Genomic DNA, 26,561 nt, shown 5'->3' with positions numbered 1-26,561 from the left:
AGGCGCCAAGAATAGGAAGATAAAATAAGGAAGATTTAGGGGTGGCTGGGTGGCTCAATCGATTAAGCTTCTGACTTCGGCTGAGGTCATGATCTTGCATTTCGTGAGTTCGAGCCCCGGGACAGGCTCTGTGATTACAGCTCAGAGCCTAGAGCTGCTTCAGATTCTGTCTCCCTGTCTCTCTGCCCCTCATGCTCTGCCTCTCTCTCTCAAAAATAAATAATAAATCATTAAAAAAATATTTTTTAAATAAGAAGGATTTATAATGTAAATAAAAGTGGGGCAACTTCAGTGATACTTTATATTAAAATGACAATTGAAGAGTGCATAAATTCATTTAACTCATTGATGTTACTTCTACATCATAATTTATGTTTATATTTTTAAATTCTATATGCATTTAAATAAAGGTAAGACAAATGTTATGTCAGGTTTGTTTTTCTATGCTGGCAATTCTGAAAATGATATTTTGCATTATTTGTTGATATATTTTAAGACAGACTGTCAAATTATTTAAGGCTTTGTTTCCATTATAAACTTCAGTATATATTGAGTATTCTTATGCCCTATTGCCCACTCATCCATTTTTTATTTTTGCTTTTGTTTGTTTGTTTAGTATTCAGTGGTATGCTATTTCTGTAAACTCCTGGCTTTGCTGATTTTATATAAATCTAAACTATTTTAAAATACAAATTCAGTAACCAACATTTTTACATTTTCTAACACATATTATTTTTAAATTGCCCTGCTAGTAATTACTATCAATATTCCGTATGCTGACATATTTTAGAAAATGAAAATTTTCATATTCTATTTCTCAAGTGTATGAACAAATTGCATTGGAAAGTATAAAAATAAAGCATACAAATGTCTTTGAACAGAGCAATGAATGCCCCCTAGTGTTTCTTGTCAGAATATCAGTTTTGATAAGATAAATTGAATATGTATATGATATTTTTATAGCTACTTAAAAAGTAAACTCACAAACAATAGAATCTGAATGTGTATAATGCTTTAAATTTCACCAAAAATGGAGTGGCTAGACATTTAGTTAAAAGGTGTCTTAAGTAAATAATAGATCATTATATTGCATACAGAAGGGTGATAGAAATCACAGCTGTTCTGAGAGTTACTCAGATATGGGGCAGCTGACACTCCTGAAACATATATCCTGCCTTTCTTCTAATGCCTTTCTAGCTAACTCCAAACTAAAGTCATTACAGGACTTATTTTTTTAAACAGCAATATACAAGTAATTAGTCCCAAAAGCCACACTTGTGCCCTGTCCATGGGCATGCCTATCTCCAGAGCTTCTAACCCTGGAGATGAAACACTATTTCCATGACCATCTTCTGCCTCTGCTCTTGTCCCCCTGTTGGTAATGGCCACGATGAAAATAGAAAGGAGCAAAGGAACACAATTTACTTGGGCATGTGTAAAACCTGCAATGTTTCAGTGTACCTTGCCTTAACTTTACACAATGGCACTCATACCAAAAATTAAAAAAATGCCAATCCCTCAGTGGTCAAGAGCCAGGCTCTGATCTATCTAATGCAGTATTTGCTTAGAGAGAAGGAGCAAATGCACCAAAAAAGCATGTTGGTGGATACCTGAGTTCGTCACAACTTAACAGATTACTGCATTCTTATCTCTGTAACTAAGGAAAATGATTATTACTACCACAGACAAGCAAACAAACAAAAAAACATTAGGAAACATTTGAGTTGAACACATCAAGCATTGGTATTTGTTATTTTTTTCTTTCCCGGTATCTCTTTGCCTTCTGGGGGGCACCACCCCTCTCTGGTGCATGCATCTGATATTGCATGGAGGATATTTTACCTTCACAGGACTAAGAGGTGGGCACAGAATTCAACCTTTCCCAGACTTTAATTTGAGAAATATGAATCTTAGAACAAAAAGAGGATGCAAAATTGCTCCCTAGATCCCCAAAGCTGCCTGTTCCTGCACATCATAAGGCACAGATGGTCAAGTTTTCCTTGGAATCTGTGTGAGATACCTGTATCTTATTAATTTCTCATTTTCCTTATGTTAACCAGAATAAGGATTTCTAACCAAACTACTTCATAATAATAATGTTACACTTATCACATTTAGGTTGCAAAAAATACGAAGAATAAAGTGGTAGAACTGTGTTTTAACTATAAATGAATAATTCATAGGCAATATTTTATTATCATAGAATAACATTATCAGCTACAGTTTAAAACAGAGTTTGTGAGGGGTGCCTGCGTGGCTCAGTTGGTTAAGTGACTGACTTTGGCTCAGGTCACGATCTCACAGTTTGTGAGTTTGAGCCCCGCGTCAGGCTCTGTGCTGACAGCTCAGAGCTTCGAGCCTACTTCAGATTCTATGTCTCCCCCTCTCTCTACCCCTCCCCTGCTCACGCTCTGTGTCTCTCTGTCTCTCAATAATAAATAAACTTTAAAAAAAATTAAAACAGAGTTTGTGGAGATAAGTTACACTATCAATATACTTTCATGAAAACCTCCCCAAAAAACCACAATAAAAAAAAATTAGAGCAAAAATATTTTTATGCTCACATTTGCAAATAAAAAAATGCCTTCTTTCATTCTTTGCTTTAGTTGTCAGGAGGTATAAATATGTCCTCCTTCTTCCATCACTACGATTCAAACTTTAAGGGAGAGAATTATTTCTCAATTTCATCCAAATCATTTACTCAGTTTAAATTTATACTCACTTTTGTTTACATTTTTAGCTTTTCAAAGGGTAGTTCCATGCTAAAATTTTTTCTTCATTACTAAATAATTCATATATTTTATGTGACAGAAGCAAAGCAAAATAAGGCCACTTTTGTTTATTTAAACTGTTTATGTGTGTCAATTATACTTTAATTAAAATTTTTTTATTTAAATAGTTAAGAACATTTTTATTTAAGAAATCTCTTAGCATGGACTATAAAGTCCATATCTCCTATAAAAGGTCAGAATACCTACTGGCCTTCTTTAGCAGATATTTTCATCAGAAATACAATTCAAAGGGGGCACCCGGGTGGCTCAGCTGGTTAAGTGCTCAACTTCAGCTCAGGTCACGATCTCACAGTTCATGGGTTGAAGCCCCACGTCAGGCTGTGTACTGACAGCTCAGAGCCTGGAGACTGCTTCAATTTCTGTGTCTCCATCTCTCTCTGTCCCTCCCTGGCTTGCACTCTGTTTCTCTCTCTCAAAAATAAACATTGAAAATAAAAGAAAGAAAGAAAAAGAAAAATACCATCTAACAGTGGTGCCCTGATGACTTAGTAAAGCATACAATTATTGATCTCTGGGTTGTGAGTTTGAGCCCCACTCTCAGTGTAGAGATTACTTAAAAATAAAATCTTTAGGGGCGCCTGGGTGGCTCAGTCGGTTAAGCATCCGACTTTGGCTCAGGTCATGATCTCGCGGTCCGTGAGTTCAAGGCCTGCGTCAGGCTTTGTGCTGACTGCTCAGAGCCTGGAGCCTGTTTCAGATTCTGTGTCTCCCTCTCTCTCTGACCCTCCCCCATTCATGCTCTGTCTCTCTCTGTCTCAAAAATAAATAAACGTTAAAAAAAAATTTTTTTAAATAAAATCTTTAAAAAGAAAGAAAGAAAGAAAGAAATACAATAAACAACAATAGTATAACTTTAATATGGTGCTTTGGTTTCCCAAATGCTTCCGTGTGAATTATTTCATTTAAGTCTAATGACTATGTGAGTCAAAGATTTGTACCACCATCTTACAGATAAGGAAACTGAGGCCAAAAGAAGGCAAGTGGCTTACCCAAACTTGAGAGTTATCATGTAGTGAAGCCAACTCAAATCCAGATATTCTATCTCTCAGGCTATGGTTCTTTCCATTATGCCATGCTACAAAGTAGTGTAAAGTTTTATTTTCCTAGAGTTGTATTACCTCTTAGTAATACTATCACTATACTTACCATCAGTAATACTTAGTATCAGTGAGTCAAAAGTAAACCAAGGACATAGCCATGATACAAGACCCCTGGGCAGTTTCCAGGAGTTGTAAGTTACCAGTGCCCAGTGGCTTTCTATCAAAACTGCAATGTTTTTCACTCTATAACACTGACTATTCTCTAGAATATTCCAATAATGTATGCCCCCTTTCAATGATAAAGCAAAACAAATCTGAATCCACATTTGAATCATCACCAGCACTTAATATTAAATTGTAATACTGAATATAATTGATTGTGTGGGTACAAAGATGATGTTAAAGTCCCTCCCTCCATACATTAAAAAAAAAAAAAATCTTTGAAGGTATTTTTCTAGAAGAGGTGTTGGATTTGCCTGGATTAATCATCACTCTTGCCCAAATGCCATTTTGACTGATACAAACAATAAAACTGTTGGTTAACTTAGAAATTCAACATGTGGCCATGGAATCTCAAAGCTGAGTGTCCTCAAAGGACACATGCCCTTTTCCATACATACACTAATTAGCCAAGCTAGGAGAGACCCAGACCTGATTTTAAGATGTCAAAATCTAATTTAATACATAAGAACCAGATTTTAGACAACCCAGCCACTAGAATATTACATATTAGATAATATTATTATTAATATTAGATATAAATAGATATGGCTCCACTTTCACATTTTCCATAAAACTTCCAGGAGTGGTATTGCGTTAGTCCAGAATCTCTAAGAAGCAAGACCAAGACAGGATTAAACATGCAAAGATAGGGGCAGCTGGGTGGCTCAGTCGGTTAAGCATTCGACTTCAGCTCAGGTCATGATCTCATAGTTCGTGGGTTCGAGCCCCACATCGGGCTCTGTGCTGACAGCTCAGAGCCTGGAGCCTGCTTCAGATTCTGTGTCTCCCTCTCTCTTTGCCTCTCTTCCATTCCCAAAACAAACATTAAAAACAAACATTAAAACAAACATTAAAAACAATGCAAGGATAGACATTGATGAAAGTAACTGAAGACATCACAAACAAATGGAAAGATATATCATGCTCATGGATTCAAAGAATTAATATTGTTTAAATGTCCACACTACCCAAAGACACATGTGCTAATAGACACATGAAAAGATGCTCAACATCATTCATCATGAGGTAAATGTACATTAAAACTGCAATGAGATATCACCTCATACCAGTCAAAATGGCTAAAATCAACAACACAGAAACAACAGGTGTTGGTGAGAATGTGGAGAAATGGGAATCCTCATGAACTATGGGTAGGAATGTAAATTGTTGCAATGATTGTGGAAAACAGTATGAAGTTTCCTCAAAAAATTAAAGATAGAAATAGTATATGATCCACTAATTGCACTATGGGGTATTTACCCAAAGGAAACAAAAACACTAATTCAAAATGATATATGCCCTTCTATCTTTATTGCAGCATTGTTTATATGGAAGCAACTGAAGTATCTTCAAGGTATTTTTTGATAGATGAATAGCTAAAGAAAATGTGGTACACACACACACACACACACACATACACACAGACAAAATGGAATATGACTCAGTCATAAAAAAAAGAATAATATCTCACCATTTGTGACAACATGGATGCCCCTAGAGGGTATTATACTAAGTGAAATAAGGCAGAGAAAGAAGAATACCATATAAGTTCACTTATATGTGAAACATTAAAAAAAAAAAAATGAAATAACAGACTCTTAAATACAGAGAACTGGTGGTTGCTAGATAGGAGGTGGGTAGGAGGATAGGCAAAATAGATGAAGGGGATTAAGAAGTACAAATTTCCAGGTATAAAGTAAATAAGTTACAGAGATAAGTTAACAGAGGAAACGTAGTCAATAATATTGTAATAGCATTGTATAGTGACAGATGGTGACTGACTATACTTACCGTGGTGAGCACTGAGTAATGCATAGAATTGTCTAATCAATATATTGCATATATTGATATATACTGAAGCTAATATAATGTATGTCAACTATACTTCAATAATAATTTTTTTAAGTAGAACTCATAGAAGCAGATAGTAGAAGAGTGGTTATGAGGGGCTGAGGAAATAGGAAGACATTGGTCAAAGAGTACAAATTTGCAGTTATGTAAGATGAATAAGCCAGAGATCTAATGTACAGGCAGATGACTATATTTAATGTTACTGTACTGGTTACTGGAAATACGCTAAGAGAACAGATTTCAGGGGCACTCACACACACAAAATAGTAGCTGTATGAGGAGGAGGTGAAATGTTAATTAGCCTGACTCTGGTATTCATGCCACCATGCATATATGTATCAAACCGTCATGTTGTATACCTTAAGTTATACACAATCTTTATTTAAAATGCATAAATAAATGAAAAAATGCAAAGATTTTATTAGAAGGAAATGCCCGTGTGTAAAGAAATAAGGAGGGAGCTGGAGAAAGCTGGGAGAGCTGTCAGACTGTATGCAAGTTTAATCTGAAAGAATAAGATTGCGGGGGATCGCCTATGTGGTTCAGTCGGATAAGTGTCCAACTTTGGCTCAGGTCATGATCTGGCAGTTCGTGAATTCAGGCACAACCTCCAGCTCTGTGCTGACGGTTCAGAGCCTGGAGCCTACTTCAGATTCTGTGTCTCCCTCTCTTTCTGTCCCTCACGCACTCACACTCTGTCTCTCTCAAAAATAAACATTAAAAAAAAATTTTTTTTAAGAATAAGATTGAGAGATGGTTGAATGGTTGAATGGACACATCTGAGACTGCTGTGCAGTCTAAGGAAGGTTTGGCAAAACCCTAGGGAAGTACTGGGGTCAAAGTGGGCCAATAAAGGAATCACACCTATCTTCCAGAACTGAGAATGGGCCTCAGTACATCACTGTATTCAGTCCTTGGATGGAGCAACCAATGGGAAATATAGCCTGGAGCAAACCAAGGGGTGGATGGATCTCAAATAGTAGTTGCTGGGGCCCTCCCTCTGTGAGGGGCATTGTTACTGTTCTACCACAGATATGTATAAAGGACACGCTTAGGAGAGAAACTTTTCTAAAACTTTTTAAAACATTAGAGGGAAGGGGTGCCTGGGCTGCTCAGTTGGTTGAGCATCTGACTCTTGGTTTCAGCTAAAGTCATGATTTCATGGTTCATGGGTTCAAGCCCACATTGGGCTCTGTGCTGACAGCGTGCAGTCTGCTGGGGATTCTTTCTCTCCCTCTCTCTCTGCCCCTCCCCCACACACTTTCTCTCTCTCTCTCTCTCTCTCTCTCTCTCAAAATAAATAAATAAACTTAAAAAAAGAAACGTTAGAGGAAGCCCAGTTTTGTAAGAAATGAATTAGTTTAGGAACAATATTTAGCATTACTATAAATAGAATAGAATACTGAGCAAAGCATTCTGAATTATAATTTGTAGAAAATGAAAAATTCTAAATCATCAAATAAAAATTGTTCAATGGTTTTGTTCAACACCAGGTGGAGCTCTTTTGCTTTTTAAAACAGTGAAAGAGAATTTTTTTTTTCTTAATTTAATACAGGTTTAGGCTGATTATGCATAGCTCTGAAGTCATCTTTTAAAATCATGTGAGTGCTTTCACACCATATATGTCACTATCGTAAATCTGATCTTTTTTCCAAATACCACAGACTAGATCAAACTACAATGTTACTAAAATAAGGCCACTAAGGCTAAAAATACTGTTAAATCTCTAAAAGAAAGTTGTAAATAATACCACTTCAAATGTCTACATTCTTCTAAAAGAAAGTTAAGAACCTAATTTAAATCTCATAGTCAATCTTTAAACAAATAACAGCTACTGCAAATCCTCTCCCAAGTCTTCAAGTTGCTCCATAATCATTCTCTTTTTATGCAAAATACCTTCTCCATAGGACAGATACTAAGCAGGTTTTAGATAATAAAGATAAAGTATAATATTTTCACAACTTTCCTATGCCAATTCTCAGAAGAACCTAAAGGATTAAATTAGCTATGTTTATACTGTAGACATGCTGTTTCACCAGTAACTTGTGACACCTGGGAGGCATTACTTTGTGCCTGTGCTTCAGAGTTCTTTCATATTCATTGCAGGGCAACAAATACAGATACAAATAAATGAGTCTTTGCAATCAAAAAGTAATTTTTTAATGGTAAAGTTAACATGCCTTTAAAGGAACATATTTACTGCAGTAGTTTATATATCTATTTATTCTCTCATCCATTCAGGAAATACTTATAGGGAGCTTGCCATATGCTGAAGAGATAGGAAGGAAAAAGACAAACAGTGCCTGCTGTCTTGGAGCATGAGAGTTCAGAAGACATACAATGAAGCAAGCAGTTATAATATAGGCTATTGTAATTAAGAAAAAAAAAAAAAACAGAGTACTAGGGGATCACAGAGCAAGGGAACCTAATGGCTGACCTGATCTAAGAGACAGAGGAAGACCTTCCCAAATAAGTGAAATTTAAGCTGAGACTCCTCTGTAAGAGAAAATGAGGTGGAAAACCAAAGGTTTTAAGGATGTTTAAGGTGAAGAAACAGCTTTTACAAAGTCCTGGGGATGAGATAGAGCATTTCAGCATAGCTAAAACACAAGGTTCTTGGGGGAAGGGAGAAAAATAAAAGATTTGGAAAGATTTGTGAGAACTGGATTGTAAGACCTGTTAAATGAATTAAGAAATGGGAATTTTATCCGAGAACAATTGGAAGTATAAATCAAGGTTCTAAGTTAAAACTTTAAAGGATGTGATAACCAGGCTAAGAAATGTTCAGTGTCTAAAGGAGCAGTATGTTGGATGAATGATCAATATCTCTAACAAAATAAACTACTTAGATGTGGTCATTTTCACGTTTCTAATCCATTAGGGCAATAACATTGAAATACAGACTCAATTCATATAATGACTGATGGTTTCAATGACTTTTTATCATAACAACTCTTAAAAAGTTATATTGCTTTTCAGACTCTTTTTTCTTGTTATAATTATATTTATTCCCAACCCATGCTAATTAAATTCACTGTAAATAGTGATATTTCAATATTTCAGTTTTAGAAAGACAGTCACTAGTTAACTCAATACATTTCTGGTTGGGACATTGCAAATGGAGTGCATTTGAATTGAGCTCCACGTCTGGAGGATCCAACATTTTGCTAAGCAGACCTCTGTATGCCAAAAGATCTGTGCTCTGTAGTTTGTCAGCTATTTCCATGTGTTTCAAAGCTCTCTAATGTTTTATCTTGCCCTGAAGTTGTTTTCAATTGCTATAACTTTATTTTTAAGTGCAAAATAATCATGAAGCTTCTTCAGGTAAAACTGATGAAGATCGTGTAGAAAGAATGCACCTTTCTAAGAATGACTGTTTTGCACCCTCTTCCACCACCCACTATGGTATGTTTTATGATAGGGATTTCAGGAATGAAATAGTACCGCCAATGCTGAAGACATGTCAATAAATGTAACTGAGCTTCCACAAAATAAGAAATTATAACAGGGAAATAACCATTAAAACAGGTTAATTTTAAAGTTATAAGAGATAACTTTGTAAATGAATGTGAACTAGATGAATTGAATAATTTCCTGGGAAATTTACCTAGGCCAGTAAAGGAGAGACATATGGGTTTGAAAGCCCCACTCTGGTAACTAAGGAGTGTATCTCTGGGCACAGGTGACTTCAACCCCTAAGCCCACCTGGCCCCCCTGGAGGCATTCCTGATGATGAATGATGACTGAACCTAGTCGGTTAATGTACAGAATGGTTCATTGGTTCCTAGGTGCATTGTCTCTCTGAGAATGTGTGAAGCATGGGTTTCTAAGACTTATTCGGCCCCTTCCTGGCACCTCGGACTGAGGCAAACACATTGTTCTTCTGACCTCATGTGGTTAGGAGGTCATGTCCCTGTAACTGTTCCACTTGAGGTGTTGAGAAATGGAGGGCCTTTCATGAGAACAGCAAATGCAGATTATAGATAAACGCAGATGCATAATGGAATAATGTAAGAAATTAATCAATAATCAAAGGGTATGCAGGAAAACTAGGGGAAAATCGCCATGTTATTTCTTAAAGGTTGTTTACACATAGGAACATTTTCAAAATTAGGTAATGTTAGAAAAACATAGATGATGTATGCTACAAGGAAATCGCTAGCATATAAAATGCCACATTTACTACAATAAATCGGCCAGTTGAACACACTGCTGTTGTCTGTGTCCATTATTATTTTAGTTTTAGTTTTTTACTTTAGTTTTTATTTTTTAGGTTTTTTTTTTTATTTTAGTTTTATATTATTTTCACCGACACCGTTCTTCCTTCAGAAACCCCTGGTTGCTGGAGCTGGTCTCCAGCATCATGTGGAAAAATAAACATGGAAGAATATCTAGGAAATCCTGAAAAGTAACCACCATAAGAAGAGAATAGCTCTACCAGAAACTGAAATATAATAAAAAGTTTTAGAATGAAAAGAGTATGATGCTAATGAGAAGTAGACCCGTAGAAAAGAAGTGAAATTCCAGAAATGGACCCGTGTATATATGAAAGTTATTTTGTTACTGTAACATAGGTAGTATCTCAAATCACAAGGAAAGGATAAGATTTTTAATAAATGCTGTCCTGTATAATCATTTGGAAGAAGATAAAATTAGATACATACTTCTCACCATACACCATAATAAATTCCAAATGGATAAAATCAACCATATATAAAAAGAAAAGGAAAAGAAACCATATAAGGAGTAGAAAAATAAGGGAAAATCTTATATAATCTGAGTGTGGGAAAGGCTGTCTAAAAGTGACCTGCAGGCACTTGGGTGGTTCAGTAGGTTAATTAAGCATCAGACTCTTGATTTCTGCTCAGGTCATGATCTCAGGGTTCAGAAGCTCGGGTCCCACATCAGGTTCCATGCTGTCAGTGCAGAGCCTGCTTGGGATTCTGTCTCTCCCTCTGTCTCTGCCCCTTTCCACTCACACTATCTCTCCCTCTGTCTCTGTCTCTGTCTCTGTCTCTCTCAAAATAAAACAATATTTTTTAAGTTTATTTATTTATTTTGAGAAAGAGAGGGAGAATGAGTGGGGGGAGGAGCACAGAGAGGGACAGAGGATTCAAAGGGGGCTCTGTGCTGACAGCAGAGAGCCTGATGCAGGGCTCAAACCTACGAATCTTGAGATCATGACCTGAGCGGAAGTCAGACGCTTAACTGACTGAGCCACCCAGGCACTCCTAAAAAGAACAAAATGTAAAGGTGATCTGAAACGCAGATGCAACAAAAGAAAATGTTAAATAAATTTGACTGCATTCAAAGAAAAAGCTTTTTCATGAAAAATAAACCACCGTAAACAAAGTCAAAGGATAAATGACAAACTAGGAGAAAATATTTGAACAGATAGCATATGTAAATGACTGGTCTCTCCAATATGTAAAAAATTCATAAAAATGAGGGAACCTTACGACCATAGCCATAATGGAGTAGCAGAGACTAGATTACTGTTATATCTGAAACAGCTGAAAATCAGACAAAACACATAAAAGAATGGTTTTCAGACACTGGACCACAAGCAGCATAAGGCATGATCCCTGAGAGAAGCAAAACAAATGAAGTCATGCCTTTGATGGCCCCAGCTTCTGCCTGAAGAGAGTTTCCAGGCCACAACAAAGAGAGGGGGAGCCCAAACAGAGCCAAGCTGTCTCTATTGAGTCAGAGACAGAGTTGAGTAGGAGACAGAGTTAGAATTTGGGGAGGTGAAGATGGGGCAGAGTACTGAAGGAGAAGATGCATGGAGAGGAGAGGGCTGTGTAGCTAGAGAAGTCCAGGGATCTAAAGAAGATTCCTCTTGAGTCTTAACTAAGTACTAGGAATAACATGCATGTGAGGGAAACTCCTGAGGCCAGAGAAAGAACCACTGGAAAGGAGCAGATGGAACATTACTCAGAGCTTTTACAGCCCTGGGAATAGCTTATGCCCCCACTAGCCAGAGCAAAGAAACCTCAAAGTAAGTGGGAAATCTGGTAGAATAAGAATCTGTAAGTTACAGCAGGGAGGTCAGTGCTTGCCCAGGGATGGGAATAAGGGATGAAAAAGAGATGGATTACAGAGACAAAACTTTTCAGGGTAATTAGACTATTCATTATACATATACATAGGTTAAAACTCAACAAGTTGGATATTATTAAAAAATTTTTTTCAATGTTTATTTATTTTTGAGAGAGACAGAGACAGAATGCGAGTGGGTTAGGGGCAGAGAGAGAGGGAGACATAGAATCCGAAGCAGGCTCCAGGTTCTGAGCTGTCAGCACAGAGCCTGACTCAGGGCTCGAACCCACGAGCTGTGAGATCATGACCTGAGCTGAAGTTGGATGCTCAACCAACTGAGCCACCCAGGCCCCCAACGAATTGGATATTTTAAATGTGTGCAGTTTATTATACATCAATTATACCTCAATAAGACCATAAGTCTTAAACAAAATTTTAAAAAATAAGAGGGAGAGAAAACCCAAAAGAAAAGAAAGAAAAATAAATACCCTTTTAAACGTATTTAAAAATGCATAATTTTCACCAATAATAAAAGAAATGCACAATACTGATGTCATTTTTACCTTTCATATTGGAAAACATTGAGGAGCTCTTCTTTTTCTTTATTTTTTAGAGTTTATTTATTTATTTTGAGAAAGAGAGAATGTGAGAGAGGAGGGTCAGAGAGAGACAGAGAGAGAGAATCCCAAGCAGTCTCCATGCCCAGTGTGGAGCCCCATGCAGGGTTCAACGTCATGAACCATGAGATCATCACCAGAGCCCAAATCAAGAATCAGACACTCAACTGACTGAGCCACCCAGATGCCCGAGGACCTTTTCAATACACACTTGAAATTACGAAGAAACAAGAATTCATAAACTTGCCAGGTGGTAGTACAAAATGGTATAATCCATTGGGTGGGGATTGGCACTGTCTGCCAAACCTGTATGTGCATTTATTTTTTGTTTCAGCATTCTCACTTCTAGGAATTACCCTGAAGATACACCCCTCACAAAAAAGAGTTTATTCAATGTGGCATTACTGGTAATAGCAAAATATTTGGAATGCTCTAAATGCCCATCCATAAGAGTCTGGTTGAATAAACTATTGAACATCCATACAACTGAGTAACTCTAAAGTTGTATTTCAATAAAAACAAATGAACCTAATTATACATTGAATTGATAACATAATCACAGAAAAAGAGAATTAATTAGAGTATCTTTAAAATATAGTAATCTGGAGTGCCTGCATGCCTCAGTAGGTTGAGCATCTAACTCTTGATTTTGGCTCAGGTCATGACACCAGGGTCGCAGGATCGAGCCACAGATTGGGCTCCGTGCTGAGCGTGGAACTTTTTTGAGATTCTCTCTCTCTCTCTCTCTCTCTCTCTCTCTCTCTCTCTCCCCCTCTGCTCCTCTCTCATGCTTGCATCTCTCTTCTAAAATAAAATTTTTAAAAATTTTAAAAAGAAAATAAAATACAGTAATCTGAATGTATCCTTAGTTGACATACTCCAAGGACAAAAAGAACTGCTTAGAAGATTTAGTTTTAATTGGCATAATAATTCTAATCTGAATTTATATCATATCCCAATTGTAGGAGAGAACAAAGGAGTGAATATATTGATATTTTGGGAACTGAAGTTCTCTCTCTGTGGAAGAAGAAAAATGTAAATATGGGTTAGAGGAAGGAGAGGAAGAGCCTTGTGGCACTGTTTTGGAATAGGAGGTATTAATATATCAACTTATTTTTTTAATATATTTCCTGTTCTCCCACTGAAAGGACATAGAAGCAATAGTGTCAGTGAATACACCTATTCCCCATCTCCAGAACTGTACAGGGTGTGAGATTTTGTCCTACTTACAACTTAATAAACTAGCCTGCCATAGTTTCACGAATGCTAGCAGAACACAATGAACTCTTGGGTTAGCAACAGAGGATTTATCACAGAAATAGCAATCACCAGAGTATCAGCATTTGTGCCAGCTCCCCAGCCCTAATTCCCACAGGACAACATGGAAAGAACCAGGTGATGTCTGTACATGCAATGGATTCTGTTGCAAAAGGACCCTAAACCTAAGGAATCCAAATATTATAGAATGAGAAGACTATCTTGCAGATATTTCCATTCCATTCTACATAATTCACCCCAGAGGACATTAGTTTTACTATATTGGACAGTAAGCAAACTAGTCTTTATCTCTACCTTCTAAGGCTGTTCACTACATAAACATCCTTGAAAAAAGAGTCTAGAACAAAAGGCAATTACAGCATCACTCACAAGATGTACAGAAACATGAGAGAACCATGGAGAATTGTCTCCCAACACCCAGATCTTGCTGTCTAAATGTCACTCCCCACTTAAAAAAAAAAAGGCCACTTTGATAAATGGCTGATTATAAGTTTGGGGCAGGAAAAGCGCAGGTGAGTCTGGAATGTCTTAGTGTGTCAGAAAGTAAGGGAAGGCTGAAAAACTGATGAATACATTCAAAGGAACACAGGAGCTAAGACAATTTGAGCATCAAAAAGAGTAAGTACAGGGGCACCTGGGTGGCTCGGTCAGTTGATCATCCAACTTTGGCTGTCCGCGAGTTCAAACCCCATGTGGGGCTCTGTGCTGACAGCTTGGAGCCTGGAGCCTGCTTCAGATTCTGTGTCTCCCTCTCTCTCTGCCCCTCCCCCACTCATTCTCTCTCTCTCTCTCTCTCTCTCTCTCTCTCTCTCTCTCTCTCTCTGTCAAAAATAAAGAGTGAGTACAGGGGCACCTGGGTGGTTCAGTCAGTTGAGCATCCAATTCTTGATTTCGGCTCAGGTCATGATCCCAGGGTCATGGGATTAGGCCCTGTGCTAAACATAGAGCCTGCTTAAGATTCTCTTTCTCTCCCTCCACTTCTCTCTCTCTCTCCCCTGCTGACTCTCTCTCTCTACAACAAAAATTTTATTTAAAATTTTTTTAATCTTTATTTATTTTAGAGAAAGAGAGAGACAGAGTCCACAAGGACACAGTAATCCTTTGAAAATGTGGTGGAGGGAGCTCATTTTTACAGAAGAATGCCAGCTAATAAATGAATAAGCAATGAAAGAATGAGAAAATAAATATGAATCATCAATGAATACCTGTTGGTTTATAAACTGGCCCCTGTACACAGAGGGCAATGAGAGACTGCATTGGTAATAGCTGCACAGCCCTCTCCTCTCCAAGCATCTTTCTCTTCTCTGGTACTCCTGTCCCACCCTCACCTCCCCAAATTCTAACTCTGTCTCCTCAACTCAGTATATTGTTTTTATCTGTCTTCACTCATAAATGTGCCCCCAAAATAAACATGAGCTGGATGTGATAACTACCAGCTTTCTGTGTGGCCATTGCCTTATTTCCCTTTAGATTTCATCTCATTTCCTTAATTCTCAGTTATGTGGACACATCATCTTTATTTTTACCACTTTACCTTGTCATTATTTATATTTGGACCATGACTGACTAAAAGGTACTTCGCAAAGGCACAGGGGTTTTGTAGCACTTCCCTGTCTATTCTTCCCACACAGGTTCTTACACATTCTTACGGCTAACCTCACCCTCATCTCTGTGGAGCCCTTAAAGGTAGAGTGAAGAGTGGTACAGTCCATTATTAAACAACATTACTGTCAGAGGCTCACACAAACACACAGAGAACCCACGAGCATGTTCAAAACCCTTTCCCATATTCCAAGACTGAGTTATATCTTCCAACTCAAGAAGGTAGGGGTATCACTAGCAGTTTTTCTACCACTCAAATGATCCCCAGCTCCTGAAGAGGGAAGTATACGCCAGACCCCAGGGAGAGGAGCAGGTGAGAGGAGTTCTTCCCACCTGTTTTGTTCTGAGGGCTTGCACACAAAAATCCAGGCAAATGAAGCTTTATCTACCTGCCTATCATTCTGTCTGTCTATCTCTCCACACATTTATTAAATGTGTTGGATGAGAAAGCCTAAATGTGGTTTCAGTGGTTTGGGGAATGGCAAGTGTGTATCAATAGAATGTCATATAGTGGAAGTATAGATAGATGTTCCTACTAGGAGTAGGAGAGCAGTGGGAACAGCCTGAGACAGGGCACAACATGGTAGGTTTGAGCATAGAGCCAATTCCTTTAAAAGCGGCCAGGATGCCTGCTGAGCATCAAACAAGATGCCTCCACTAGTTAAGAAGATGAAAAAGGAACCAAGTGATAGAAAGTTTTTAAGGGATCTTTAAATGACAACACAGTAATATTCATTTAGGAGTACTCATTAAATATTTGTTAAGTAAACGAAAAAAAGTCAGAAATGCTAAATTGTTATAACTTTGCCATTCTGCCCCCTTAATGTCTGGAAGAAATATAAACAGGTATCGGTCATTAGCAGAAAGAAGACAATCTTACAATTCAATCATAAACACACATAGAGTCCAAAGGGTACAAAACATTTTTTTACTATCTAACATAGGCTGGTGTGTACCCAGAAGCCTATTTTTCTTCCTTATTCCTACCCAGCCTCCCTGTCACTTCTCACCTATTGCATCCTTTCCCTACCAGGGACCCATCCTTCTGGTGTCTTTTGTGATCAGGACTTGCAAAGTTTTTTTTTTTTTTTTGTTCCACTTTCTAGTGCAATAGTAGATTCTCAGGTTCTTCATAAAGAACTTATTAGTTGACTTATTAGTCAACTATTAGTTATTAGTCAACAAATTAGTCAACAAATAAAACTGTCCTGATAATTGAAAATAATTTCAATCTATCTTTAAGCTAAAAGACTCCTCCTAAATGATAAGGTGTAAAATAAAATAGAGGAACCTGTTCTGCCAATTAGAAAAGCCTAAGAAAGCTAATCTCTCCAGGTGAAGATCGAGATATTTCTATAATTTAAAAAATCTAAACATCTTATGTTCGTAATGTCTGAGGGAGTCGAAGTAAGACTCCGCTTTATGCCTTCACCCATGTTATGTCTTTTTCCTAAGTCAGAGAGTACACAAATGGTCACCACCTCAAAGCTGCAAGGACCCTGCAGCCTCCGTTGATAACTCCTCCAGTGATGGAGGGCCCTGTCACTCTAGTGAGTGTGTTATATTGTATAAGATGCTGTGATACAACACCACAATCCTCTTTCCACACCCTCTCTGCCCCTTTTAGGAGGAAGGCATTCATTCTCCACCCTGCTGGGAATGCTGACTGGTGAGACTCTCAGCTGAGTCCCTCTTCAGAAACTGCCCTCAGCTGGAGAGTCACTTTTCTGAAATGATAAGATTTAAAAAAAGCCTATCCCTTTTGCCTAAACTCAAGGCAACTCTGCAGGATAATCCCATATCAAGCCCACAGGATTGACTGTGGCCCTTGTTGACACTGCACTGAAGTTCAACTTCTTCCTCTGCCCAGTCCTGCTCCCTTCACTCTCCCCACTGTTGATCCCAACAGCACTTTCCAGTAAACTTCCTACATGGAAATCTCCATCTCAGAGTCAGCTTCCCAAGAATCCCAGCTTGCAGTATATATTAAGTATAAATCCTCCTTCATATAAAAAATTCTCCATATCCTAATTCTAACCTCAGAAGCTGTACTGGATAAAACAATCACTGTTCCACATAATGGCCTTTCAGATATTTGAAGGCATTTATTGTATGTCTTGAGGGGAGCACTCCAACCTTTAGAGTTTGTGAGAAGGCAGAGGAACCTGATGATACAACAAGACGAAAGCCAGGAGAGTGTAGTGTCTGGGAGAGCATGCCTGCATCTGAGCTGCCAAGTACTGCTGGAGATATTTCCACCCACAGGACCCATGGGTTCCATAGACAATTTCTCATAACCAACCTTGAAAACACTTTGCATTAGTTTTCTATTATGCAAACAGTTCCTACATTAAAAAAATTACCATAAACTTGGTGTCCTTAAACAACACTCATTTATGAGCTCACCATGCTGTAGGTCAGAAGTCCAGGAGGGCTCAACCAGGTTCTCTGTTTGCGTTTCACAAAAGCAAAATCAGGGTTTCTTTTGGGTAAAATCTTAACAGGAGGGCCTGGGAAAACATCTTGTTCCAAGTTAATTCAGGTTATTGGCAGAGTTTAGTTGCTTGTATTGTAGGGCCAAGGTTCCCATTTCCTTGCTGGCAGTCAGCCAGGGCCACTTTGTGTTTCTAGAGGCCCCCACTTTCCTTCGTGAATAGTCCCTTCCGTCTCTAAATGAGTGATGTCTTGGACAGTTCTTCTCATGTGGAACTCTCTAACTTCCTCTTCTGCCATCAGTCAGAGAGAGCTTTTTGCTTTTAAGAGCAAACAAGTAGCTATAGGTACATCTCACTTTAAGAGAGTATAACATATGTAAACCCAGATTTATTATGAAAACATAATTGAATAGTGATCTATAACACTACAGACTTCTCGTAAAAGAGGAAGGGGCACCTGGGTGACTCAGTCGGTTAAGCGTCCGACTTTGGCTCAGGTCATGATCTCACGGTCCGTGAGTTCAAGCCCCGCATCGGGCTCTGTGCTGACAGCTCAGAGCCTGGAGCCTGTTTCAGATTCTGTGTCTCCCTCTCTCTCTCTGCCCCTCCCCTGTTCATGCTCTGTCTCTCTCTGTCTCAAAAATAAATAAACGTTAAAAAAAATTTTTTTTTAAAAAGGAGGGAGGAGTTATAATTACAAACAAAAGATAAATTACTAAAAACTTAAGATAAAGCAGTAATTATCCAGTATAGTTACACAATAATTATTCTTATATAAAAGATTTGTAATGGGCCTTTTAAAAAAACAGGTTATCCATGTATCCTTAAATAGTACAATATTCTGCAAAACCACTTATGTATATCTAAGAATGGAAATCTAAAAGAGATCACTGAAAATTCTCACCGGTAGAATTCAGTTACTAAATTTTCTTCAAATGATTCCTTTTACATATTTATATGGGACTACCTCCTGATTCTAAAAGTAATATATATTTACTGTATAAAACTTTGAAAAACACAGAAAAGCATTAAGGAGAAAATTAAAATCACAATTCTACTTCCAGATGCAATCATTTTTAAGATTTGGTGAATATCCATCCAATTTCCTAACTTTTACATAGTTAACAAAGTCTGAATATGTGGTTTTGTCTCCTAAATATTTGCTAAAGCTTAAATCATAAATATTTTCTCACGCCATTAAGCATTCTATTTAAATTTCATTAAAAATTTTTTTTTAACATTTTATTTATTTTTGAGACAGAGAGAGACAGAGCATGAACGGGGGAGGGGCAGAGAGAGAGGGAGACACAGAATCGGAAGCAGGCTCCAGGCTCCGAGGCATCAGCCCAGAGCCCGACGCGGGGCTCGAACCCACGGACCGCGAGATCGTGACCTGAGCTGAAGTCGGCCGCTTAACCGACTGAGCCACCCAGGCGCCCCTAAATTTCATTTTAGTAAATACATATGTTTCATTGTATGAATGGACTTTAACCTATTTAAGTATTACACTAGTTTTGCATACTTATACCTTTTATATATTTGTTATGATGACATACAGTAATGAACATCATGATCTCCATTTTTTTATTATTTCTTTAAGGTTAACTTCTGAATCAGGGCACCTGGGCGTCTCAGTTGGTTGAGCACCCAACTTTGGCTCAGGTCATGATTTCGCAGTTCATGAGTTCCAGCCCCACACTGGGCTTGCTGCTGTCAACACGCAGCCAGCTTCAGATCCTCTATCCTCCTCTCTTTCTGTCCCTCCCTTGCTCACATTTTCTGTCTCAAAAACAAATAAAATAAACCTTTAAAAGAAGATTAATTTCTGAATCAAAAGACATTTCTAGATTCTTGAAACTCTTGGACCGGGCAGAGTGTAGAGCAGAGGTGAAACAAGACAAAGGATGTACTTAAGACAGAAGGATTAAGTGAAAGTCTATATTCATTAAGAGATGAGATTGCCATCGCTCATCCTCTTTTATCCACTTGGTTCCCAGAACACTGGCAGCCAGGATTCAAGAACCTAATCCAAGAGAAAAGTCCTACATATAGTGACATTTGGAAATCCTACAACAAATAGCCAAGTCCTAACTAATAACCCTACATCTTAAAGTCTATCACTACTTAATAATTAATCTGCAATCTATAATCTATAACCAGTGATTTATCCACCATTATGGTATCAGACAGAATAATTTCACTGACCTAAAAATCCTCTGTGCTCTGCCTATTCATCTCCCCCCACTCTCCCTGGAAATCACTGATTCTCAGTTTTGGCAATCATGAATAAAACTCCTATAAACATCACATCTTTTTACTTTCATCATAGCTTTGCCTTTTCCGGAATGTCATACAGCTGCATCATTCAGTATGTTGCCTTTTCAAATTGGCTTTTTCACTTAATAATATGTATTTAAGATTCCTCCATGTCTTGGGGCTCCTGGGTGGCTCAGCCGATTGAGTGTCCAACTTTGGCTCAGGTCATGATATCGTGTTCATGGGTTCAAGCCCTGAGCCTGACAGCTGAAAGCCTGGAGCCTGCTTTGAATTCTGTGTCTCCCTCCCTCTCTGCCCCTCCCCTGCTTATGCTCTATCTCTCAAAAATTAAAATAAAACATTAACAAAATTTAAAAAAAACATTCCTCCATGTCTTTTCACAGCTTCATAGCTCATTTCCTTTTATCAATGAATTATATTCCATTGTCTGGATATACCACAGTTTATCCATTCACCTACTGAAGGACATTTTGGTTGATTCCCAGTTTCGGCAATTATCAATAAAGCTGCTATAAGCATCCACACGCAGGCTTTTTTTGTGAACATAAGTTTTCAATTCATTTGGGTAAATACTGAAGAATGTGATTGCTGGATTATATGGTAAAACTATATTTAGTTTTGTAAGAAACTTCCAAACTCTCTTCCAGAGTGGCTATACCATCTTTTATTCCCACCACCAATGAGTGAACACTCCTGTTGCTACACATCCTCATCAGTATGGTGTTGCCAGTGTTTTGGACTTTAGCCATTCTAATAGGTGTATAGTGGTATCTCATTGTTGTGATAATTTGCAATTTCCTAATGACATACGCTGTGGCTCATCTTTTCATACATTTATTTAACATCTGTATATCTTCTTTGGTGAGGTGCACGTCAGGTCTTCTGCCATTTTTTAAATCAGGTTGTCCCTTTTCTTATTGTTGAATTTTAAGAGTTCTTTGTGTATTTTGGATAAGAGTCCTGTTTCTGATATGTCTGTAGCAAATATTTCCTCCCAGTCTGTGGCTTGTCCTCTCATTATCTTGACAGCATATTTTGCAGAGTTTTTCATTTTATTGAAGTCCAATTTATCAATTTTTTTTCATGACTCATGCTTTTGGTGTTGCATTTAAAAATCGCCATATCCAAGGTCACCTACATTTTTCTCCTGTTATATTCCAGGGTGAAGTGTATTTTTAAAGCTCACAGATCCCAAAAGAGAATATGGACATTAGATTGGACAGCAGCCACTTTTTATTCGTCCTTTTATCTCTGAAGACTAGAACTCAGCCTGGCACATCACAGGTAACTAATATGTTTACCAAGATTTATGAACGTTTGTCGCTTCTTTAGGCAGAATTTAAATTCCCACCAACAACTGAAACCTAATTCGCCTCTCTTTCCCACTCCCTTTCCACTCTTCCTTGGGCAGCCGGAGCCACGGGGAGCCTTTCATTGCCTCCTCCACTCCTCCTCTGCTCACGGTCCTCCAAGCTGCAGGTGGTAGCTTCCTTTTCTGGGGGCGGTGCCTGGACACCGGTGTCCCTGGCCCGGGACAGCCTTACTGTCCTGGAAGGGAGAGTGAAGAGCACTAGGCGGCGAAAGAGCTCAGCCTTGGACAGCCGGGCCGGAGGCACTGGCCGGCTCGTCGCGCGTGCAAGGGACCTCGAAGCGTGGTCCGACAAGTTGGAGGGGTGGAGGAACCAGGACGCGGAAGAGGGGGACCGAGGGCTTGGCCAGCCCTGGCGGAGGTGGCGGCCGACAGAGCACCCACCTGCCCCCGGGGCCTCCAGCGCCAGGGTGGCCGCGCAGCCCGCCTCGGGGCTCCAAGATCCGCGCGGGTTACCAAGAGGGCGAAGGACGGGGACAGCCGTCGCTGCACACCGCTACCTTTCAGTCTCAGGTTTTTGAGTGTCCAAAGCTGACAGCCTTTTCTTTCAGCTCGGGGTTCCCCAGCCGCGGCCCCAGCTGTGCCCGAGGCAGGCGGCGCTGCGAGTGCCGCGGGAGAGCCCTCGCCTGTGACCTATTGTACGCTTTTTGCAGCGAGTCTCAAGTGGGCATGTTTCAGGTGGGCAGGTCCAGCATCCCCAAACCTGCCCCCCAGAACCTGGAGGACCTGGACTCTGTACAGCGCGTCCTCTTACACAGGTCAGTGCTGGGCCGGGGGGCCCGGGAAAGACCGCCCTCTGGTCCGGGGGATTATGGCGAGGGGAGGGGCAATTTTCCTGCGGGGGGGGGGGGGGGCTGCGGGAAGAGTCTTGGGATTCTTCCTGCTGTGCTGCTAGTCGCGGGAGGCCGTTGGGACCTGCACCCCACCTTTTCCAGAATTGGATGCTCCGGATCCACCCGGTCTCGCCGCTGGGAGTCTGGCCCCGGTACCGGGTTATCCACCCTCCTCCAAAAAACACCACTTTCTAAAGAAGAGAAAAAACAAGCAAAGCTGTTCTTTAAACACCTCTACACTTTCTCCAGGAAAAAATAGCTGAGAGTTTCGTTTGGAATTTGGTTGTGATTGGAGTTAGAATGAGTCACTTTTTAACAAATCTAAATCGTTAGCACACACACACACGCACATACACACGCCACACACGCGCGCCCGCGCGTCTACACGCAAAACTACACAAAGGAAATTTAAGAGTTCCTCTAAGAAGGATAAGAACCCCAACTTTCCGTAAACTGCTAGTGTATTAACTTACTGCTGGTACCTTCGTCCAACCGTATACTTTATGCAAAATAGACCAAAGAATATTAAATTACATGGTAACTATGATGGGTTTATAGAGCAGAAAGAAGTAAGAATCCACATGGAGAGCAAATTTTCTTTCCATTTTAAGGTTAAGAGAGGATGGATGAAATGTCAGGCACTTAATGCTGCTTTAAGTCCAGGAAAGCCGGGCCTTCTTAAGACATAATATGGGGGAAACTTTTAGAAATATATCAAAAGTATCTCTTGAATACTTTTGTGGTGAGAAAGAGTAAGTGGCCCTTAGTACATATCTGTCAGGGGGAGGTTTATGTGAGTTCTCTCATCTGTAAACGTTTCATGTGACCCTTTTAAGTCTTTGTACAAAACCATATGAGCTGTAGAAATCCTGTTCTGTTGGAAGTGTGAGTAAAAAAAGACATTGTGCAAGAAAGAAATTGGGTCTCTTCGATTTAAAAACTGTCTTCTGAAATCTGCAATTTTCCACAGTTGATTTCCTTTATCCCTCCCCCAAGAGAGCCCCTGCCATATACTATAAAATATTGTTAAATGAGTAGCTAAAAGGGGTTTCTGCTAACTTCCCAAAGACAGATCCCCCCTACATTTGATAAAATTACAGTCCAGCAGTAATCCCCCCAAACATTAACTAGAACCTCATTCACAGCATGACTTTGATAAAGCAGGGACGGGTTTTTGTTTTAAATGCTTAAGACCCTGTTACAACAGAATTTCATATTTTAAATGTCAGGTGCCAAAAAATTCCAAACTGATTAACACTACAGGGTGTCAGATCCAAAGCACAAATGCATCTGAATGAACCACTGTGAAAGAATATGTTTAAACTATAATCATCAAGACTGAAATGATTATTTCAGAAGTAAATAGTGGAGTGTTTCTGGAATAAACCTGCTCAGTATATGAAAAACTACTCTACTACTCTATCTGAATTACAAATAACTGCTCCCACATGGTATAGGAACCCATGGAATCTGAAACTATAAACGTGTTTGTCAGTATCATGGCTAATGACGCTTTATTTTTAACATGGTGTGAAAGTCTTTTTGCTTTTGCAATGTGTCATTTTCATTAGTGGTTATTATTTAATGTTTTCAAACATACTTATTAAAAAATATGAGACATCTGTAGAGGTTTCTCTTTCATTTAATGAAGCTATATTATCATACAAGTTCCTATTTCATCAAATGTCTTTTACTTGTATATATAAATTGAGACATAGTGTAATAGAACTTAGAGAAACCAGATAACTTTTAAATCATGTTCATCTACTCACTATAGCTCTCATTGACTAGTCCAGAGCATGGCCTATTTTTTTATATCAGTTTTATAAAGTTTTTATGTTTTTCCTTTAAAATGTCCCTTGTAAGATATCCACAAAATTCTGGCAATTGCATTAAAGAAAACAATAGCCTTGAGCCATAGGAAATGTATAGACAAGAGAAAATAGCAAGATGATTCTATTTTGTTTTTACATCTTATTTTAAAAGATAAATCTTCTGAGTGTTTTTTTAATTACTTATGTATTTTCTGTTGTGAATATGGTTTTCAAAATGTAAAGCATTAAACTGCTGTGCTTTTTTTTTTAATGTTTATTTATTTTTGAGAGAGAGAGAGACAGAGCTTGAATGGGGGAGGGGCAGGGAGAGAGGGAGAAATAGAATCCAAAGCAGGCTCCAGGCTCTGAGCTGTCAGCACAGCATGCCAGACGCAGGGCTTGAACTCACAAATTGTGAGATCATGACCTGAGCCAAAGTCAGCCACCCAACTGACTGAGCCACCCAGGTGCCCTTAGATTGCTGTGCTTTTGAAAAAGATGCTCCAGCCAAACCCAAAGTGAAGCAAAGTTGCAAACTTTTCTCTGCATGAGTGAAGTGTTAGCTACAAAATATGGTCAAGACTAAAATAACAATAGCTGGGATAAAAGACCATACTGCTTTTTGATTAAAAGTTACATATAGGTTGTCAGAGTCAGGAAAAAGCTTCAAGATTGTCTCTCAGTTACTTTTACTTAAGTAAATTAACACATATTTGTATCGTCTTGATTATAAGAAGTACCCAAATGATTATATTAGGGTTCATTAGTATTTTTGCGGACTTAAAAAAAAAAAAACAACTAGGTACAAGGCTATTGCAGTTTAAACATTCCCTTGGAGTCCTATTTCTGTTGTGCACTAGTTGTGTGACTTACAAGACTTTTGACTTGTCTATATTTTCCTGTTCTTCCTGTAATATAAAGGGATAATACCCACTTCATTGGGTGGTGGTGTGAATTTCAGATATGTAAGTGCTGTAAAAAACTAAAGATCTGTAAAATACAAAGGATTATGTTAACCAGTGTCCTAAAAAATTAAAACAAAGCACAGAACAATAGGTATTCTTAGAGACTCTGAGAAAATTCAGCTAAGTGAGTTTTGCCCAAAGCCTAATGGCTAATATATGGGGCTGGTCCAGGCCAGAGTGCTAGTGTGTTCTAACATCTAAGCCAGCAAAGAAAATGAGCAAGAGGTGAGTCTCTGAAAATGTTTGATAACCTAAACTTCATACTTTTGCCAATAGCAAAATAGCATATTTAAAATATCTCAAATATCCAGAAGCCTCAGGGGTAAAGATGTGCCCCATTAGATAATATTCCTGATGAATAAAATATCCTTTAATAAGTTCAAAAAGTAAAAACTAAAAAAAAATACTGAAATAAAAAACATTTTTTTTTTTAAGTTTACTGAGAGAAAGAGAGACAGTGGCACACATGAGGCAGGAGGAGGGGCAGAGAAAGAGGGAGAGAGAATCCCAAGCAGACTCCTAGCTATCAGCACAGAGCCCAACACGGGGCTTGATCCCACGAACACCTCGAGATTGTGACCTTAGCTGAAATCAGGAGTTGGATGCTTAACCAACTGAGCCACCCAGGTGCCCCAAAATCAAAAACATTTAAATATAGCATATAACACACACTCCTCTATTTCTTAAAGTGTGGGACATTAGATTCCAAGGACATTTGGTTCTTAGCAACCCTGTACAGTACACAGGGATTATTATTGTCGTTTTCAGATGATGAAACTGACTTTGTCCATATTCACTTGGTTATTAGTGCCAAAATCAGGATGAGAATGTGGATTCTCTGACTGGAGGATGCATGGCACTTAGGGAATATCAAGCATTTTCACGATCTTATCAAATTACTGTAGGGTTCGACAATGCAGTAATTTTGTTTCTTTCTTTCTTCTTTTTTTATTTTAGATGCTATTGAGGGCACTTAGCACTCATTTATATGCTGAGTTTGGGGGGGAGTTGGTTTTTTGTAATTCTTGTGTCTGCTTTTTGTTTCTGACTTTGCTCTTCATTGGCAGATTGTCAGCCATCAAAAATTTCTGCTGCTATTGTATTCCCGTTTTAAGGAGGCCTCCCTTCCTTCTGGTTGGCAGCTACTGATCTATGGCAGTAGAACATTTCATCAACTTTTTACAATGTGTAAATGAAAGTATAAAATGAGAATAACTAGGAGTAAATGAAGGGTTTGGGGTTGAGCTTTGTGCCATCTACCTCAGATACTTTTATGTTTACCTCTGTGTTCTCATCTGTATTTCATTATTATTCAAATAGAGAATGCATGATTTCTATGGAACAAGTTCCAAACATTTTAACAGGCAATTCCATTTTTATAAAGGAAAATTAGAATCTTAGATCATAATCCAATTCTATAAACA

At 38.6% G+C, this 26,561-nt stretch overlaps 1 protein-coding gene across 1 annotated transcript in view; it reads left to right on the top strand.

The window, feature by feature from the left end:
- Positions 1–21,693: 21,693 nt before the first annotated feature.
- Positions 21,694–26,561, top strand: part of INTU (inturned planar cell polarity protein) — a 95,794-nt gene continuing 90,926 nt past the window's right edge. The window contains exon 1 of the mRNA XM_058721429.1: positions 21,694–22,283. Within this exon, the coding sequence (XP_058577412.1) occupies positions 22,195–22,283 (89 nt within the window). The 5' untranslated portion in view covers positions 21,694–22,194. The remainder of the gene's footprint in view (positions 22,284–26,561) is intronic.

Source organism: Neofelis nebulosa, chromosome 3 (genome assembly GCF_028018385.1).
Source record: "Neofelis nebulosa isolate mNeoNeb1 chromosome 3, mNeoNeb1.pri, whole genome shotgun sequence".
NCBI classification, from domain to species: domain Eukaryota; kingdom Metazoa; phylum Chordata; class Mammalia; order Carnivora; family Felidae; genus Neofelis; species Neofelis nebulosa.
This window is presented reverse-complemented; position numbering and strand designations above follow the sequence as displayed.